General features: G+C 49.1%; 1 protein-coding gene across 5 annotated transcripts in view; it reads right to left on the reverse strand.

The window, feature by feature from the left end:
• The window catches only part of TMEM108 (transmembrane protein 108), a 329,320-nt gene that overhangs the window by 3,504 nt on the left and 306,832 nt on the right, over positions 1 to 18,984 (reverse strand). For 3 of the 5 annotated variants that reach the window (XM_025375582.1, XM_025375581.1, XM_025375580.1), the window contains one exon: positions 3,402 to 3,556. In XM_025375582.1, coding sequence (XP_025231367.1) covers positions 3,402 to 3,556 — 155 coding nt within the window. Of the gene's footprint in view, positions 1 to 3,401; positions 3,557 to 9,324; positions 10,744 to 18,984 lie in introns of all 5 variants that reach the window. The other 2 variants (XM_025375579.1, XM_025375578.1) reach the window with 1 other exon arrangement.

The following is an 18,984-nucleotide window of genomic DNA, read 5'->3' on the forward strand; positions in this document are numbered from 1 at the left end:
AGAGAAGTGGGGGCAGGACAACTGAGGAACTTGCTTAGGCAAAGCATGTGGCAGTCTCCAAAGGTAGCAGCTAAAGGGCAGGTGGTGAGTACATGTCCCGAGGACACGGAACATGGTGGAATATGAACTGGGACCTTATGATTGCTCTAGAGGTGGTTGGCAGTGTGTGTGTACTTGGCTGGCTTCATCCTGGCCCTAGGCTGCCTGCATTTGCCCTCAAATAGTGTGAGCCCAGAGAACCGGAACAAGTTGTAATATTACTCTAAATAAAGTAGAATAAGAGGAACTGCTTGCTGGGAGGGAAACAGCAAAATCCAATCCACTCTGAAGCCAAGCTGAGCTTTGTGCTGCAGGTCCTGTGGTGCCCTCCTGGTCTGGAGACCATGACTGGCTGGGCAGCCCTTTCTGCCAGAGCCTCTGGCTTGTGTTGGACGGCGGCCCTCGTGCTCTGTGCCAAATGACTAACTGGGATGTTCAAAAAGCAAAGGCCTTTTCTATAGTGCGTTCACGAGTATTGTCCTTTGGCTTTGGTTTTCATTTACCAATTTGCAAAGAGAATATGAGAAATTTAAAGTTCAGGGGTTCACAGCCCATACCTAAAGTAGGTCCAGCCCCTTTGTCAAGTTACACATTTTTTTCCCCTTCCTGTAACAGATCTCAGGAACACCTTTTCCATGCAAAATGTACACAGGCCACACTAAAGGCCAATGCTGCAATGAAGCTGGCCCCTTGTTTGTCCTCTGGCTAAAAATTTCTCTTGGGCATTTACTGTGTGTTAGGCTCTGACTGGGTGATGGGTAAATTGTGGTGAACAACATTTATAGTTCATTAGCTTGATAAACATTTACTAAGAACCTACTGTGTGCCAGGCAGTGCTCTAGATGCTGGGAATAGAGCAGTGAGCACAACAAACAATGCTCCTGCCTCAGGCAGCAGGACAGCAAGACCACAAACCAATCAACAGGGAGAGAATGATGCAATGTCAACTGAGAAGTGCTCTGAAGGCAAATAAAGTAAGGAAGAGGGAACAGAATGAGGCTGGGGATTTAATTAATATAGAGTGGTCAGGGAGGGAGGGCCTCCCAGAGGAGGTGGCATTTGAACAGAGACCTGAAGGAATTCAGGGTTCAAGGTATCCAGGAGAAAAGCATTTCAGATAGGATGCAACAGCAAAGCTCTAAGGTGGGGGCAAGCTTCCTGTGCAGGAGGAAGAGCAAAGAGGCCACTGAAGCTGGTGTGTGATCAATGGGAAGTGTGGTAGGGCTTCAGGTGGTGGGCAGGGGCCAACTTGTGAAGGGCATGGGAACAGGAGTCTGGATTTTATTCAAAATGTGGAGAAGAGCCACTTGAAAGTGGACACTGTGGCGGACATGGGATCCTGCCTTGACAAGATCATCTGGCTCTTGTGTGGAGGGCAGACTGCAGAAGGCAAGATGGTAGTGGGGATCCTAATTTAGAGGCCACTGCAGCACTCATGATGTGAGGGAGGAGAATGGCTTGGACCAGGGGCAGAGGTGCAGGCAATGAGAAGTCCTGGTGCTTAGGGAGAACCAATGGAATTTTCTGACAGATTAGAAGTGCGGTGTGCAGGAAGGAAAGGCAGCTGGCAGTATCATTTACGTAATGAGGAGCTGCAGGTGAAGTTTGGGTTTTGGGGTTGGGAGGGGGAAATCAAGGGTTCAATCTTGGGTATGTTGAGTTTGAGGTGCCTATTAGACATGTGCAGCAGGTAAATGGGTACGTGAGTCTGGGGCCGGGGGAGACATCAAGGTTACAGGTAGAAATTTGGACTCTATAGTGCAGAGATGGTATTTAAGTCATAGGACTAAGTAGAAACAGAAGAGAAGTGACTGGGTGCAGTGGCTCACACCTGTAATCCCAGCATGTTAGAAGGCTGAGGCAGCAGATCACTTGAGGTGAGGAGTTTGAGACCAGCCTGACCAACATGGTGAAACCCTGTCTCTACCAAAAATACAAAAATTAGCTGGGTGTGGTTGCATGTGCTTGTAGTCCCAGCTACTTGGGAGGCTGAGGCAGGAGAATCACTTGAACCTGGGAGGCGGAGGTTGCAGTGAGCTGAGATCACACCACTGCACTCCAGCCTGGGCAACAGATTTGAGACTTCATCTCAAAAACAAAAGCAAAACAAAAAAACAAAAAACAAACAAACAAACAAAAACAAAGAGAAGAGAAGTGGTGGCAGGACCGAGATGGGGTCCTATACAAGACTTTGAACTTTAACTTGAGAGAAATGGGAAGGTTTTAAGCATGTGAGCGATGTGACCACAGTTATGTTTACAGAAGCTCACCCTGGCTGCTCTGGGGAATGGACCCACACGGGAAGGAGGGGTGGGGTTGTACCTCCACAAGAACTCTTCTCAGCTCTCATTGCCTTACTCAGATGTCTGTTATCTTTCTCCTGGCCATCTCAATTGCATCCTAGTTGAGCTACCTATTTTTAGCCTGTCTTTTTGTGTCATTCCATCCATTTACTCATCCACCAAGCCATTTTTTTCTTTCCTTATCCATTCACTGATCACATATAGGGTGCTTTCACCAGGCCATCGGCATAATCCTTCTAAAACTGGGTCACCCAAAGATCAAAACTTTCAGTGACTCTCTGTTGCCCCAAACTAGAGTCCCAATACCATAATACCCCATCAAGGCTGTGTCTAATTGGTCCTTTATCCTTCTTTCCTGTTATACTCTGGCCTCTACTCTACCCTCTGTGTGAGGATGGAAAGAGCATGGATTCTGCAGTTCAAGTCCTGGGTTCAAAACTCGGCTCTCTCACTGACCAGCCAGGTGTCTTGGGCAAATACCCTGACACGGTGTATTCTTCTCTCCCTTCAGATCCAGCACGTATCCCCACCTTTCCTCAGGCTACCTCCCCTGCTGGAATGCCTGTTGAAATCCATTGATCCTTCCTAGCATCTCCACTGGGAAGGCTTTCCTCCTTGGGCTCCCACAGCTCTTTGTCTATAACTCGTCTTGTTTCCCCTAATTGGCTTTGTTTTTGGGTGATGCTGGGGTTTGTCCCCCAGCCACATCTCAGAACCTGAGCCCCTTTGGGAGCAAGCTCTCATCTTCATAGTCCCCTGGGGGTGCTTGGCACAAAACAGGTCCTCACTGAGTATTTGTTCACTCGTTCCCAGAAACTAAAAGTCCCAGGAACAGTGCTTCCAAAATTTAATGTGCAGAAAGCACCTGGGGATTCTTGCTAAAACACTGATCCTGGCTCAGTAGGGCCGGCATAGGGCCCACAACCTCTTGGGTGTTACTGATACTGCTGGTCCATGGGCCATACATTAAGGAGCAAGGCACTCAGAAATGAGCAGATGCCACGGCTCTCTTTGGGCCTGGTTTCCCTGCAGTGGGGCCAGCACTTTCAAGCTCATTACCTCAGAGGTTTCAAGGGACTGGATCTCCCTGGGCAGCTCCACAGCATGCCTGTTGAAGTAGTCCATGGTGATGGCGTTGTTCCAGTAGCTCAGGTTGTTCTCTGGGTTGGCGGTCTTCTTCTTCCTCTTCATGCAGCACACCGTCAGCAGGACAGCTGTGGAGAGAGTGCAAGTCAGAGAGGAGAGGGAGGCAGCAAGGATGGTGCCTGGGTGGCACCACCAAACTGATGAGGAGAGTTCCCAGCTGGAGGAAGTGTATGGTGGGAAAAGGGGCAGGGCACGGCGAACTGTACAAAGTGAGCCTTAATTCCTCAGAAGACCCTGACAGCAGAAGTTCACGGAGCAAATTCACGGGGCAGAAGTCTTGAATGCTGATAAAATAGCTTTTCTGGCACTATCATCATCATCATCAAAAAAAACCCTGTGCTAATAGTTATACAGGACTTATGGTTCCAAGCACATTAGAAATATTTATTAATTTAATCCTCCATTTAGCCCCATAACGTCAGTACTATTAGGGTCCCCATTTTACAGATAGGAAAACTGAAGCTCAGAGAGATAAAGTGATAGGCCCAGGAGCAAACCCAAACATCTGGACTCCAAAGTCTATGTTTTTTTTTTTTTTTTTAAGATGGAGTCTAGCTCTGTTGCCCAGGCTGGAGTGCAGTGGTACAATCTTCGGCTCACTGCAACCTCTGTCTCCTGGGATCAAGTGATTCTCCTGCCTCAGCCTCCCAAGAAGCTGGGATTATAGGTGCCTGCCACCATGTCTGGCTAATTTTTGTATTTTCAGTAGAGACAGGGTTTTGCCATGTTGGTCAACCTGGTCTTGAACTCCTGACCTCAGGTAATCCGCCTGCCTCAGCCTTCCAAAGTGCTGGGATTACAGGTGTGAGCCACCGCACCTGGCCAGTCTATGCTCTTAACCAGCTGATTCCTGCCTTAGACTGATGCAAAAGCCCACCTGCACAGATGGCCTGAGGTGGGCTCCACGCAGCTTGACTGAGCACAGTGTGACATGTGATCCTGTCTGTTCATCCCTGAGACTCCCAGGGCCCAGGAGGAAGAATTATGTCTGGATTTTGTTGATTAACCAGGTGTGAATTGAGTGGTTTGTGAGCAGGGAAGGCTTCTGAGGTCAGAGAGGTGGGATGGCCTGTCCAGATTCATTTACAGGTGTTTCCCCCAGTAATTCTCTTATATGCCTAATCCCATCTTGGTGCCTGCATCTCGAAGGAACTAACATAGTAGACAGGAGTCCCATTTTGCAGACAGGAAGACACTGGATCATGATTAAGTCATTTGTGTAAGTCCTACAGCCAACCAATGTTAAGAGCTGGGGTTGTGTGCAGGTATGTTCGATTCCACAAGCCAAGTCTTACAAGCACACCAGGCTTCCTCTCTAATGATCCATGCAGGCTTAAATGTGAGGACAGGGAGTGATGATACATTTCAGTTTGGCCCCTTTGTTTTGTAGATGAGAAACCTGAGACCAGTGAGGGAAAGGATTTGCCCACGGGTGCCAGTGGGAGGGGTGCACCTGGGCTGTGCACAGCCATTTCCCTCCTTTGGATGCTGAGGGAGGAGGTCACAGGGAGGCCTCAGGGTATGGAGGGAGGCCAGGTTGGGGGGGCTTAGTGTCTGACCCACCAGCCTGGCAGGCGGGAATGTGCCTGTAGAAGCCCATGGCCCTCTTGTGGAGAAGCCATGAAGTGAGGACTGAGTGCTGGCTGGAGGTGCTGGCTGGGACGCACAGGGAAGAGCTGTCAGAGTGTGGGCCTAACACTGGAACAGCTGGAGGACATCCCCTGGTCATCCCTGCTTTGCCTTGAGGCTCTGCCATCCCTGTTTGATCCGTAAGCTCCAAGGAGACACGTTTCCCAGCCATAATGCCTTCTGATCCCAATCTCTTCTACTCTTTTCATTGGCAAGAGTCATTCTCACCTGGGTTTTCTTATATGACAATTATAAACTAATTTGGGGCCTGTGAGTGAAAAGGCACACATATACATCCAGGTCTACTATTCACTGAGCAACCATCGGCACAGTGTTATGTGATCTCTTTGAATGCTGCACTAATGCTCCAGTGTCTGGAAGGAGGCCAGACTGCTCTGGGGCCCAGGTGCAGAGGGTGCCCTCAAGTGTCTAGCATCAGAGAGAGGGGCTACTCCACTTTGGCCAGGGTGAACTTGAGTTGGTGATGACAAACATCTGCAGCTAGTCTTTTTTTCTAATCTCACCCTCCAAATGGCCCCATCTTCTTGCAGAGAGGATGGGTGAAGACATTCTCAAAAACGGACATCGCATGTGACAAATAGGCAAAGGACCCTGCCAGAGCCACAAAACTGACATGCTCATGAAAACTCAGGCACTGACAATGGTGAGCGCCGACCAATTCAGCGCCAGGCGTGGAGGCTTCTGGCGAGGGTGGTGGGCTCTGTGCGTCCTGATGGTGGCAGCAGAGACCAGCTCGGGAGCCACCTGGCTCCTCTGCCCTAGCCCATCATGGCCTGAATCCAATCAAATACAGTTCTCAGCACTTCTGAAAATGTGCGTGGCTGAGAGTGTCTGGCAGGGCTCAGGAGAGAAAAGCATTTCTCAGCCCCAGGACACATGTATCCTTCCAGGCACTGGCTGCGACTTGCAATCTGGGAGGGCAGATGAACTGACACCCTCCCTCCTTGGGCAGGCCTGGGATCTGCCTTGCTTAACCCCCACTTCTACCAGGAGCAGAGGATCACCCCTGCCCAGCACCCAGCCCATCTGAATTCTGACTCTGGTGGCTTCAGAGAAGGGCAGGGGCCAGTGCTGGTATGAAAAGCCAGATGAGAGGAAGCTGATGCATGCACTTTGCTACTGACTCAGAGTGCCTGAAATATCTGGCAAACTGGCAAAGGATGAAACCCTTCTTTGAGGTCTGTAGAGCAGCTTTAGGATAAATGAAGCACCTGACAAGGTCCAAAACAAGGGGCCCTTAGACCTGGAAGAGGTCTGCTTTCCTGATAACTAGAGTGGTGCTGGGCTATGAAAACAGCCCAAATAGACGAGGATAGTTCCTGAGAGCACAGGGTTCTGAAGCTGGACAAATATTCTTCCACCGTAATGTCCATCTCATTGGAGCCTTCACAGGGTTAGTGATGGTCCCGTAGGAGTCGGGGCCATGACTGACGACATGGAGCTGATGTGGAGGCAGTCAGGGCCAAGGCAAGAGCCTCCTTGTGTATAGTGGAAATGCAAGACAAACATCAAAGGGAGTGGAGTGTGCGGTTCCCAACGGGCTACCAGAGTCCACTTTTATTAAAAGTTTGTGTCTTTCTTTAGAAAGTAGTATGTTCCATCTCTAGCACCTGAAGGCTCCTTTCAGGGTGCCAGAAGAATCCTCAAGGGACAGTTCCAGGCTGTGTCCTTGCTCCTGTCTTGACTGACATTTTTATGCATGGTTTAGGGAGCCCATGGGCTTTCCAGCTTCGCAGCAAGATCTGATTTAATTTCAAGCTTATACATAATAGAAGGGCTGGGGGAGAAGTAGGAGTCCTTTTAGAATTGCAAAATCTAGGTGGGTGTAGCCTGTGGGGTTCAGGCTATCCAGCTCAAAGAGGGAGGCCCACATCTCAGATTCCCTAATGTTTGGCACAGTGTCTGGCACACAATGGGCACGCAGGAAATCCTGCACTGAATTAAACAGATTTTGTACTACCAGATCTAGTCTGACTCACTGCGTGGTCGGGACCTTGGGTCAATCACTTCACCTGTTGACTCACTCCCTACCTATAAGGTGTAGAGGATGGCTGGAGCCACTGTGGCACCTGTGTGTTTAGCAGTGTGTTTGCTTGTTCCTGCTTTTATTTCTCTGGCTGGTCTAAGAATGGAATGATAAAAAAAATAACGGAATGCACTTTATAAACGAGAGCATCCTAGACACATGTAAAGACTGGAAAATCAGAAAGCTGTCCCTACTGTATTTACTTCTCAGATATGACCAACCATTATTAAGAATTCATTGGCTAATAGTGCTACATTTTCTCATAATCATTCTTCTGTTTTAGGAGTGGGCAACCACAGTTTTAAGAATAAATGGGTAAATGTGTGTTTCCAGGAGAGACAATAAAGCTGTTTTCATTAAGAATGAAATATGCAACTTGCAAACACTTTTGCTCTTCTTGAATTGGGTCCTTCAGCAGAAGCAGGTCGCCAGCCCTGACATGGAAAGTTTACTTTGCTCATCAACCTGAAGGAGACAGAAAGCCAGGAGAGGCAGCTCCTGAAAAGAATCTAGACTCCAGATATAAAAAGATCTTGCAACACAAGGCCAAGTGGAAATCATGGTTCACATTAAAGGCACAGACCTCCTGCACTAACCACCAGGGTGGGAGGAAAAGCTGGGAGACCTGGCTCAGCAGCCTTTCCTGAGGGAAGCCTTCGGGGCTTTGCTCCTCTTGAGATCAGGGCAATCCTGGGTATGACCTGAAGCCAATACAACCAGTAGGGCTGATGCCCGTGCTGGCTGCCTGAGTGCTACTAAAGGAAGAGTCCACCATTGGCTCCCTCTTCTGTAGCCAGACACAGGTGGAATGCTGTGCTTCCTTTTGGGAGACAAAGCAGAAGCCACCCCAGAGGGGGCGGATGGGACACAGGCCCAGGCAATGCAGCCTACAAAGAAGACTTGCAGGGCCGGGGCTAAGCAGCTGGGATGAAGAGCAGCTGTCTCTCAGAGCTGTTTCAAATGCTTCAGGCGTTGCTAGACAAACTAGAGTTGTATGGCTTCAGATGGCATGGCTTAGGGCCATAGAGGGCGAACCACAAGAAGGCAAACTTCAGGCCCCCAGGAGAGCTGGGCAACAACCTGGAGGGTCAGAGGAGAGTGGGTTGTCTGAGGAGCGGGGATACGAGGGTGGGGCAGTGTGGCCATGCCTGAAAGGCGTCAGGGAGTGGCAGGTGGTAACCATTTGGGGTGGGGTGTGGCTGAGGATTCCTGCAAGGCTATCCGAGAAACTCTAAGAATCGAAGCTCAAGTACACGAGGGAAGACATAATGAAATCCCTAAAGTTCTGAGAGGTTGTATCAGATTCTTTATGGAGATAACAGAGAGAATACCTCCTGACTCCTCATTCACAGAGTGCCAGGCAGCAGCTAGGAGGAGCTGGTGGCCTTGGGAGGGCAAAAAATAAGGACAAGGTCCACACTGCAATCAGCTCACATCACCTACGAACAAATAAAGTGGGGTGGGGGTGGAGAGTTGCTAGAATTTACGTAACTCTCAAGCCTTAATTTAGCTGCAAGAACTAGGTTTTTGCCAAGGCTATAGAACTTCCCACCAGATGAAAGCTTTATCTCTTTTTCTTTCTTGGGAGAAGAGAGACAGAAGGAGAGGAGAGGGGCGAGAGGAGAGAAAACACAAGAAAGAGGATGGAAGATGAAGAAGAAGGTGAGGGGTTTGCTAGTTGGAGGCTGTACATTTTGAAGCATCCGCATTGACCAATGGTGTCTTGGTGCCAGGTTGCTAGAGGCATTGGCAGGCTACCTTGAGGCAGAGTGGTGTCATGACAAGGGCACTGGGCTGGAAGACAGCTGCTATAAGCTCTCAGCCCAGCCCTGCCTCTCCCTAATTCTGGGATCCTGGGTGAGTCATGTCACTGCTACTTGGCATTTTTTCTGTGGAGTGCGGGGTTGGATTAGACTACCTGTAAGGTCCTCCGCCAGCTCCTGGGAGTTGTGGCTTTATGATCAGCGGGCATTCAAGTCATGGCCTGGCAGAGCTGAGGACTAGGGTCAGGGATAACCTGTCCTGCTCTCTAGTTTCCTGAGATTCTGGGAATTTTTGTAGCTCACTTGGCAAGGATGCCAAATCAGGGACAAACGAATGCTGGGGATGAGCCAGTGATGTGGGAGAGGGAGAGGATGGGTGGGAGAGGGCGGCACTTACAGCAGGAGGAGATGGGCACGCTGATGGCCAGGATCACCCAGGCGATATCCATCTTGCTCAGGCAGATGGTGGCTCTGTGCTGGGGTTTGTCCCCCTCGGCCACATGGGAGATGTTCCCTGCTGTCCCAGGCTTCCAGGTCCCGGCGGGGACCAAGCGGTTGAGGAAGTTGCCTGTGGCTGTGGATACCACCGTGGAGAGAGGACTGGGCACCCTGTCGGTCATGGTGAGGGTGGCCGCAGTCTCCTCCTTGGCTCCAGAAATAGTGCTTTCTGAGACCCTGGGGGGATGGGTTGGAGCTTGTGGGGTTGTGGATGCTCCCTGAGGAATCCCCTGGGAAGGGGCTGAGACACTGGTATTGAAGGCAGCTGGGGTGGGCCCCGTGGCAGCCGTGAAGACCCCAGAGCTGGCAGACAGAGGTCTGTTGGTGCCAGGAGTGACAGTAAGCCAAGAGTCACTATGGCTGGGGCCGTCCTGTGGGTCACCGCGGTGGGGGCGCTGAGAAGGCACTGGGGCAGGTTGTGGACTGACAAGGGCACCTGAGGCTGCTGTGGCATCTGGTGTCCCTCCTTGGCTGGTGAAGGTAGAACCACCCCCCTGGGCTGCTCTGCGAAGGCCTGGCTTGTCCTCTGCAGGCCCCAGGGAGGTGGTAGGGGGTGCCCATGAGGTATTGCTGGGCACTGTGGTCGCAGCCACTGTGTGGGGCTGTGGTGAAGAGGAGTTGCCCCAGAGCGGGGTCCTGGGGGTGAGGGTAGAGGGGTCTGGTTCCACAGACCCTGTGAAGTTGCCCTTGTATATCTGAAATATTTTCCCCAGGGGCCGCTTCTGCCCCAGAGGTGTGGAACTTGGATTTCGTCCCCGCTGTCCTTCTTTACTCCTGGAGTGGCCACCAGGTGCAGGCGGGACAGGGCGTGATGAATTACCAGCCCCTTTTCGGGAAGTGCCTGGGGGCCTGGGGGGCCTGGGGGGCCTGCGTGTGGTAGTGCGGGCGGGCGCTGTGGTGGGGCGGCTGGTGGCCCCTGGAGGCTTTGTCAGCAGGATGGTGGGGGCAGCCTGGCCTTGAGAGCGGCCCTCCGGGTTGGAGGATGTGGTTGTCGTGGCCGCTGGAGCGGGCCTTGTGGACAGGGAGCTTTCAGAATGGGGGGCGGTTACTGTCGCAGCGATGCTGGAGATGGTGTGCGCAGGAGGGTGCCCCTCTGCATGGGGTGTCGGTGTTGCCATGGGAGCTGCAGCCTGTGAGGGGGGTCCATCAGGATTGGGGGTCAGCATCACCACAGAAGTACGTCTGGTAGAGCTGTGGGGTGCTGTCACCATGGTTCCTGGGGGAGTGCCTGAAGGGAGGACCTGAAGAGATTCCCTGGGAGATGGTTCCTGGACGGCAAATGCCAGCGCTTCGGTCAGTGCCAAAATCAGCAGGAAACCTTGAGAGGGAGACAGAGAGAAGAGGTAAAATGCTTGGGGAGCAGCATACAGCCTGGGCCTTTCTTACCCATGGCCTAGGACAGTGCTGGGAACTCAGGAAACATCAGGAGCATTCCCGAGACCACACTAGCGCCCCAACACTGACAGAACTGTCTGTGGAGCTGGGACAGGTCTATTAGGTAGGCGCTGCCTAGCACCTGCTGGAAAGAGAGACCAGCACCAGGGGAAGCAGAGCAGCTACCCTGGCCAGGCTCCTCCTTTCCCACATGCCTCGGAAACGCCATCAGCCCTCCCGACAAGGGCAACTTTTCAGAACAGGCTGGGGCTGGAGGGGCAGAAGGCTCGTGGCCTCCACATCTGCCTCTTCCTCTGCAGCCAGGAGTGGTCAAGGCCAGCTTGCCTATGGGGAAGGCTGTGTGAACTCTGTGTGAGCCACCCCAAACCAAATGAGGAAGGTCTGGGTGGCAGCATGCACCAAATCCTATGCCCTTTTCTGAATCTTCCACTTATAAACTATACAAAAGTGTAAGCAAACAGACCTCTGTCCCTTCAGGACCATTCACCAAACAATTATGGAGGCTCAACCCTCTCCCTGACCCCGGAGGACACAAAAACGAACAGGGTAGTCTCTGGCCCTGGATAAGCTCGCACATATCCACAAACAATCCTAAAATAAGACAAAGATGTCTCAGTGCCATAGAGGAGTGATAGGCAGAAGAGGACTGGGGTCTAGAGAAGGGCAATCAGACCTGGAGCCCATAAAAGCACTTAGCACAGCCTGGAACAGAAGGTGCCTTCTACAAATGCCAGCTGGTGTCATGGTTGTTATTAACTGCTTTTCCTATGGCATTCATGTGGCTGAACTCTGGAAAATTGTCATTGGTGATACCCAGCCTTTTTGAGTAGAAGGAGCCCTTTTGAACATTAAAAAAAAAAAAAAAAAAAAAAAAGGATGTTGTATGATAGTGAATGTGCATACTTGCAGTTTGAGAAAATGCACAAGGACAAAAACGTATACATTTAAAACATTTCTAGCTATGTGTGGATTTTATTACTCACAATAGCATGTGTCTATTTTTAAAAACGGTACCTCATGCAAGCATGAGATGTAGGAGCTGTTCCCTGACAACACATGGGTTGGGAAGAGCCTGTCTCTACGGCTGAGGAATGGCCAACAGTCCTCTGAGGCCTGATTCTGACCTGTTAGCATCTCCTGGTCCTGTTAGCACCTCCTTGTTCATGGATCCCCTTCTTTGTCACCCTCAGGCAGTTCCTTCAGCCCCTGCTAGGCTCCCCTGACTATGGAGAGAGATCTCTGTCTGTGTCTAATTACTCTCTCAGAGCCTCTATCCCCTATGAGACTCCAGCAGGACAAATGGCCGAAGCAGGGGCCCCAGCTGTGATTCCCAGGTGTCTGATGGAGAAGGCAGGGCCCTGGTGAGAAGCAGACATGGGGAGGAGATCTCCAGGCATGCCTTTGACACAAGGCCCAGGATCACCATTTGGTGTGTGGTAGAGCCTTGGTGTGGACCAGTATCCTCCTCACCCTGCACTTCTAAATTGGTGGGGAGTGGAAGGCTGCAGGGGACTTTAGATTGCACTGAGGCTCTAGCATCCACTAACTCTAGGACCAAAAATTTGCCCTAAACAATTTATTTTTTTCTAAACTTTCTTTCACAATCTAGACTAGTGGTCCCCAACCTTTTTGGCACCAGGGACAAATTGTCTTCCACTTGGTTTTGTGGAAGACAAGTTTTCCATGGACTGGAGTTGGTGGCGGGGGTGGGGGGTATGGTTTTGGGATGAAACTCTTCCACCTCAGATCAGCAGGCATTCAATTCTCATAAGGAGCACGCAACCCAGATCCATCGCTTGCATGTGCAGTTCACAACAGGGTTTGTGCTCCTATGAGAATCTAATGGTGCCGCTGATCTGACAGGAGGCAGAGCTCTGGCGGTAATGCTCTGGCGGTGATGCTGGCTCACCGGCCTCTCACCTCCTGCAGTGCAGCCTGGTTCCTAACAGGCCACGGATTGGTACTGGTCTGTGGCCCAGTGGTGACCACACACCAACAGTACATTCTGTGTTTTCGAGTCAATCCTAAAACCTGTTTACTGAACACCTGCCCTGGCCCAGGCTTTCATGCTTTAATCCATATGACCACTCGGTGGGGCATGAAATTGAGGTTTGGGGAGAATAGGCAACATGTGGGAAGTCACACAGTAGCAGAAGTATGTGAAACAAGGGTTGTCTTTAAAGTGCATGCTTATCCTGGTCAACCACTATCAATGATGCAGAAGGAGGAAGAAGAGGACAGTATGTTGCATCCCAGAGGAACTAATGTGCTGTTATGCTCTGACCTGCTCAGGGTTATTCTGGGGCCCCTATCCTGCCCACGGCTTACCACCAGAGAGACAATCTATTCCTAGGGCTAGTGGTGGTGACCTCCATGTTTTGATGGACATTCCCTTTCAAGCCTCTGTTTAGCTCACAAGGGTTAAGTGTTGTTAAGGACTGACTTATGCACCCCCAAAATCCCTATGTTGAATCCCTAACTCCCAGTACCTCAGAATGTGACTATATTTGGAGATGACGCCTTCAAAGAGGTAATTAAAGTAAAATGAGGCCAACAGAGTGGGCCCTAATTCGATCTGACTGGTGTCCTTCTTAAGAGGAGATTAGGACACACAGACATCTGGAGCACGTGTGCACAGAGGGATGACCATGTGAGAACACGGCCGCTAGAGGGCCATCTGCAAGCCAAGGAGAGAGGCCTCCCGGGACTCCAACCCTACTGGCACCTTGAGCTTGGACTTCCATCCTCCTCAACTGTGAGGAAATACATTTCTGTCTGTGGTACTGTGTTATGGAAGCCCTAGCAAACTAATATACATGCCTTATGTTAGAGATCCTCTGAAAAACGAGAGACAGAGACAGGGCTTTTGTGCAGGAAGTTTATACTGGAAAATGATCTGTGGGGTCAGCCGTGGGGGTCTGAGATGAGTGAAACAGGGAAAACCAATCTGAGGGCAGGTTATGAGCTGGTCCAGGTGGGCACCTCAAACTCACTGGGGACTTCGGTAGAGCTGACTAGGCTGCACCTCAAATTGTCTGCCTGAAAAGAACACTTACCCAGAGGCTCCCATATTCACTGATCAAGGGCTGTTCCTGGGGTGCTCATCACTGCACTTCCTGACTGATGCCAGGTCTCCATTAGCTGGGTCAGAGAAACTCTGGGCCATGGAGCTCTCAGGTTCTGCCTGCACCCAGCTGGTGTTTGCTGCAACAGCTGGAGTTAAAATTAAGGGCCCGAGGAATCTCTGGGGCCAGGCACCAGATGTGTCAGATACAATAAAAGACCAGAGACCAAGGACACAGCAGTCTTTTGGAAGCAACACTGGCTGACCCCAGGGACTGGCCAGGTGGGAGAGGAGCCACCATGGCCTCTAGGAGAACTTTTGCAGCATTCCAGAGGCAGAGAGAGGGGTTAATACAGACTGCTCTTTAAAATACTCAGGGGAAAAATTCCCCTGACTTTCCTGTTATTGGCACTCCAAGAACTTACATCCTCCTACCTGGGAAGCCTATGACTGGAATCCTTGGTGCTGTAAGATACATAGTCTAAGTAAATATGTTTGTCCTTGTTGTTGCTGCTGCCTATTTCCCCCACTCAGCTATCAGCATCCCCTGAAGTTGTTGCTCTCTCTAGAAGAACTGTAGAGTTACCTCTTAGCCCTTTCTTTGGACTTTAGAGTACATCCTTGGCACAATGAATGGATACTGCCACCCTAGGTGCCAAAGGATTTTTACCTGGAGGATGATGTTTAGATGTTACAGTGAGAGGGGATCTGGTGTTTCATCTAATCCAATCCCCTCATTTCACAGAGTGGGCAACAGAAGGAGGGAAGTGACTTGCCCAAGAACACATTGCTGGTTGGGGACACAGCCTGGACCACAGCCATTATTTCAAAGTAACTTTTCATTTGTATAATAAAAATACCTACAATGTTGTGCTAGCCAAACACCACCTCCAACCTCTACTGTCACCTTCAATATGGAAATCAGATAAGCATTTACCTCTCTTCTTTGGCACAAAAGGTTAACAACTGAATGCTATGCATACTGTCACAATAAACATCTAAGGCCTTCAACCCAGGGCTTCCCTAACACATGCAAATTTTCATTCAAGGCCCTTTGTGCTGGACTACACACTCCCCCTCCCCACAATCTGGGGCTACTGCCTCTTTGCATATTATTTGCATGGATTTGCATAATGGACTCTAGAGGCTTTAATTCCAAATACGTAGTAGAGACTAAAGCTAAAACCTAGCTTGACATGCTTGAAATGTGGAACCGATTTTTAAAACGTGTCCGAATATGGACAAGTGTTGCAGGGTGGAATCTACATATTGATGGATGTCCAGATATCGCAAGAAGGTCTCCTCCTACTGAAAATTCCAATGCATACATGAGCTCAGGACCCAAGGGAAGGAAAGGCCCTCCTCCTTCTGTTTATTTGGTTGGCTGCCTGCAGTCCATATTGGGTATGACATTTGCATCTGGCAAAGGCAACAAGGGAATTGGTGAAAAGAGAAACGGCTAATATATACTATACACTGCTCAAAGGGCTAAGCCTGTACTGACACATTTAATTCTCACACAACCTGATGAAGCAGGTATTATTAGCTCCCTGTTGCAACTGAGGAAAAGAAGCACAGAGAGGTACAGGAACTTGCCCATAGCTGGGGAATGGCAAGTTGCAATTTGTTCCTAGGCAGCTTGGCTGCAGAGTCTACACTCTTAACTACTTTCATTTATTGTTCTGCTCTACCCATCTCCCCAGGGTGCTCTGCCATTCAAAGGCAATGATTCACATCTTTGGAGAACTGATTTTCTATTGTTGGTCTCTTGACTTCTCTTCCGTCTTGTTTTTTTTTCCTATCTCTATTCCAGGGCTCTGTATGACACATTTGGTGTTCTTTTAACAACCCAGTAAATTAACTTCATTTTGCAAGTAACTGGGGGAGCTTGTAGTACAATAAAAGGACTGGAAGCCTCTGATTTAATTCTCTCCTCTTCCCCAATCCTAACATCTCATACACTCCATCGTTTGGTAGAATAAAAATTATATATATAAAACCCACAAAATTATATGTATGTGTGTGTGTGTGTGTATATATATATATATAAAACAAAAAATTATATATACATACATATATACATACACATTTTTTCTTAAAATTGCTTATATACACACAAGGCATATTTGTTACACAGAAAATTCATAAAAATAGAATTTTGTCTTTTTTTTCATAATTTTAAGTTTCTTGTTTCTAAGTAGATCTTCCTTCCCCATTAAACTAGGTTTTCTACTGCAAGATATTTTGTGCATTGCTGTTTCAAACCCTTTTAACAGAGAATCACAGCAGTCTGAGAAATCTTCTGAACCATCCTGGACGCTTGATGTGATTTTAAATTGTGGCTACAAGTTCTCTGACATTCTTCCCACCAAGAGGTAGAGTCTGTTTCCCCTCCCCTTGAACCTAGGTAGGCCTTTGTGACTGCCTTGATGAATATAATGAGGCAGAAGTGACACCCTACATCCCTTCTGAGGCCAGAGCCAAAATGCTCATGCAACTTTTACAGGTTTCTCTTGTGGGCTTTGGCCCACTGTAAGAACTCCAGCTCCCTGGAGGTGGCCACATAAAGAAACCTTGCAGAGAGCGACAGGAATGCCTGAGGAGCCCAAGCTGTCCCAGCCCCAGCCAGGCATGGGACATGAAAGTGAAGAGCTTGCAAGATGACCCTGGCCACTGCTGGACTGCAGTCACCCAAGAGATCCCAAATGAGAGCTGCCTAGCTGAGCCCAGTCAACCCTAAGATTTTTGAATAAAATAAATGATTGTATTACTGCTTTAAGCCACTGTTTTGGTTTCTATTATCAATAGAAAACTGGAACACTTGGCAATTTAGCTTCTGCAATTGATGCTTCAACAACAAAAGAAAAGAGCATCTAAGCACACCAAGTCTGACCATCAGGGAGTTTGTTTTCTGCATGAGCAATAGCATACAACCTTGCCAGAAAATGGGCTTTTCTAATTTCAAGATTATTGTTCTTTAATTGGAAGGGATGTTGGGACTCTGGTATCAGCCCCTCCACTTTACAGATGAGAAAGCTGAGGACCAACAAAGCGAAATGATTTACCCTTTACCCTGGCCACACAGCCCCACACAGGGTGAGGGGCAGGGAGGGACTCAGGTCAACTCATTGCCTGCCAAGCCCATGAATGCGCCAAACTCACACTGTTTCTATCTCTCTCTCTCTCTCTCCATTTCTTTTCCTTTTTTTTTTTTTTTTTTTTGAGACAAGGTCTCACTCTGTCACCCAGGCTGGAGTGCAGTGGTGTGATCACAGCTCACTGCAGCCTTGACTTCCTGGGCTCAAGTGATCCTTCCACCTCAGCCTCCCGAGTAGCTGGGACTACAGGCATACACCACTATGTCCAGCTAATTTTTGAAATGAGGTCTTGCCATGTTGCTGGTCTCCAACTCCTGGGCTCAAGCAATCTGCCTGCCTTGGCCTCTCAAAATTTTGGGATTACAGGCGTGAGCCACTGTGCCTGGCCAGTGTTCTTTTTATACTCACTGTGGTTCCAGTGTTCTAGTAGGGTCCATCTCTGAACTCCAATGATTCCTTTTATTAAAGATCAAATATAAACTTCTAATTCCTTGGAGCATGGTTTCCCTTAACCAAAAATAAATATGTATCACTGATTTCAGGGTGAGCTGGGTGACTGATCTTAAGAGGTAATCCATGCCTGTGACTTCACTTCTTTATGAAACCAAGGACTTTTGGGTGCAAATCTTTTCTGCTTCCCTCACTATAGGTTGCCACATTTAAAATGTTCCCTCCTATAAAATCCTGCTGGGAACATGCCTCAGATAACAAGGCTGAAGGACAGAAAGTTCTGCTTAGAGCTAACTGGGACCAGTATCTGGTAGATTACAGACATCTCTGAGATTACTGGTTCAACAGCTAGATTGATCAGGTCCATGACTTGTATTTTGGGAAACTACTTCCCAGAGTACAATCTCTTGAATACATTCCAGCAAGAAAGCCATGTGAGACAGGACCTGTGTGCCCCAGACACACCTATGGCCTCCAGCCAACATGAATTCACCTTGCGCTGAAGCTCTAGGGGGCTGACAGATCACGGCCTCCTAAAAAGCATATGAACAAACACATGTGAACACACACTCACACAGAGTAAGCATAGGCCTTTTCCCAGGGGCAAGAAACAGGGAAGAATGACAAGTTTTCAGCTCAAGTCCCCCGTCATCTCCACACTCACATATGGTTAAGTCATTTGTCTGAGGTCAAAACAACCACCAGGTAGCAGTACCAGGATTTAAACCCAGGTTTCTCTGATCCTGACTGCCCAAGAAATCCTGAGAAATTTCTGATCCAGGAAAATGTCCTACATGAGTAGAGGAATGCTTGATGAAGATAATAGTAACAGCTGTGATGACCATGACAAATCTTTCCCCAAGTGCAGCAACACTTGGGGGCAACTATGCTGCCTTTAATCTTCAGCTTTAGCTTTTTTGCCTTAGTCATTTGATTCAACTTGGTACAAACATTTCTCACCTAGAACTCATCTGAGAATTCTTCTTGGGCCTTGAAACTGTTGTTAGGAATCCCTCCTTGTGTGCTTGTAACCTATAAGCTTATCTCTACTCTAGCTCTCACCTCTCTGAATGGAAATGGCCAGTGTTTTGTCTGTTTCCTTGTCTGAAGTGGAAGCTGCCAGGGCTGGGACCATGTCTGATTCAATGTTATATGCCCATGTCTAGTCCAGCACCTAGGCTACAACACATATTTGCTGAAGAATAAGAAACTCTCCTAAATCACTTACTAGCCATCTGTGGCAGCTGGTGTTTCCCCAGAACGACCAGTACATTGCAATCTGCTTACCCTTCCTAAATGTGACTTTGGCTCACCTGTTGAGAGGTAAGGTCTATGTTCCTTCCCTCAAATCTGGGTGGGTTTGTGACTGTGGCTGCAGTGATGGTACCTGACTTCTAAGGTCACATCTTAAAAGGTGGTATGGCTACTTCTTGGTTTTCTTGTGGTGCTTACTCCTGGGAGCCAGCTGCCATGCTGTGAGGAAGCCTGAGCAGCCCAGAGAGGGGCCCATGTGGAAAGGAACCGAGGTTCACAGCCTTCTGCCTCAGCCTCA

Source organism: Theropithecus gelada, chromosome 2 (assembly GCF_003255815.1).
Source record: "Theropithecus gelada isolate Dixy chromosome 2, Tgel_1.0, whole genome shotgun sequence".
In the NCBI taxonomy this organism is placed as follows: Eukaryota; Metazoa; Chordata; class Mammalia; order Primates; family Cercopithecidae; genus Theropithecus; species Theropithecus gelada.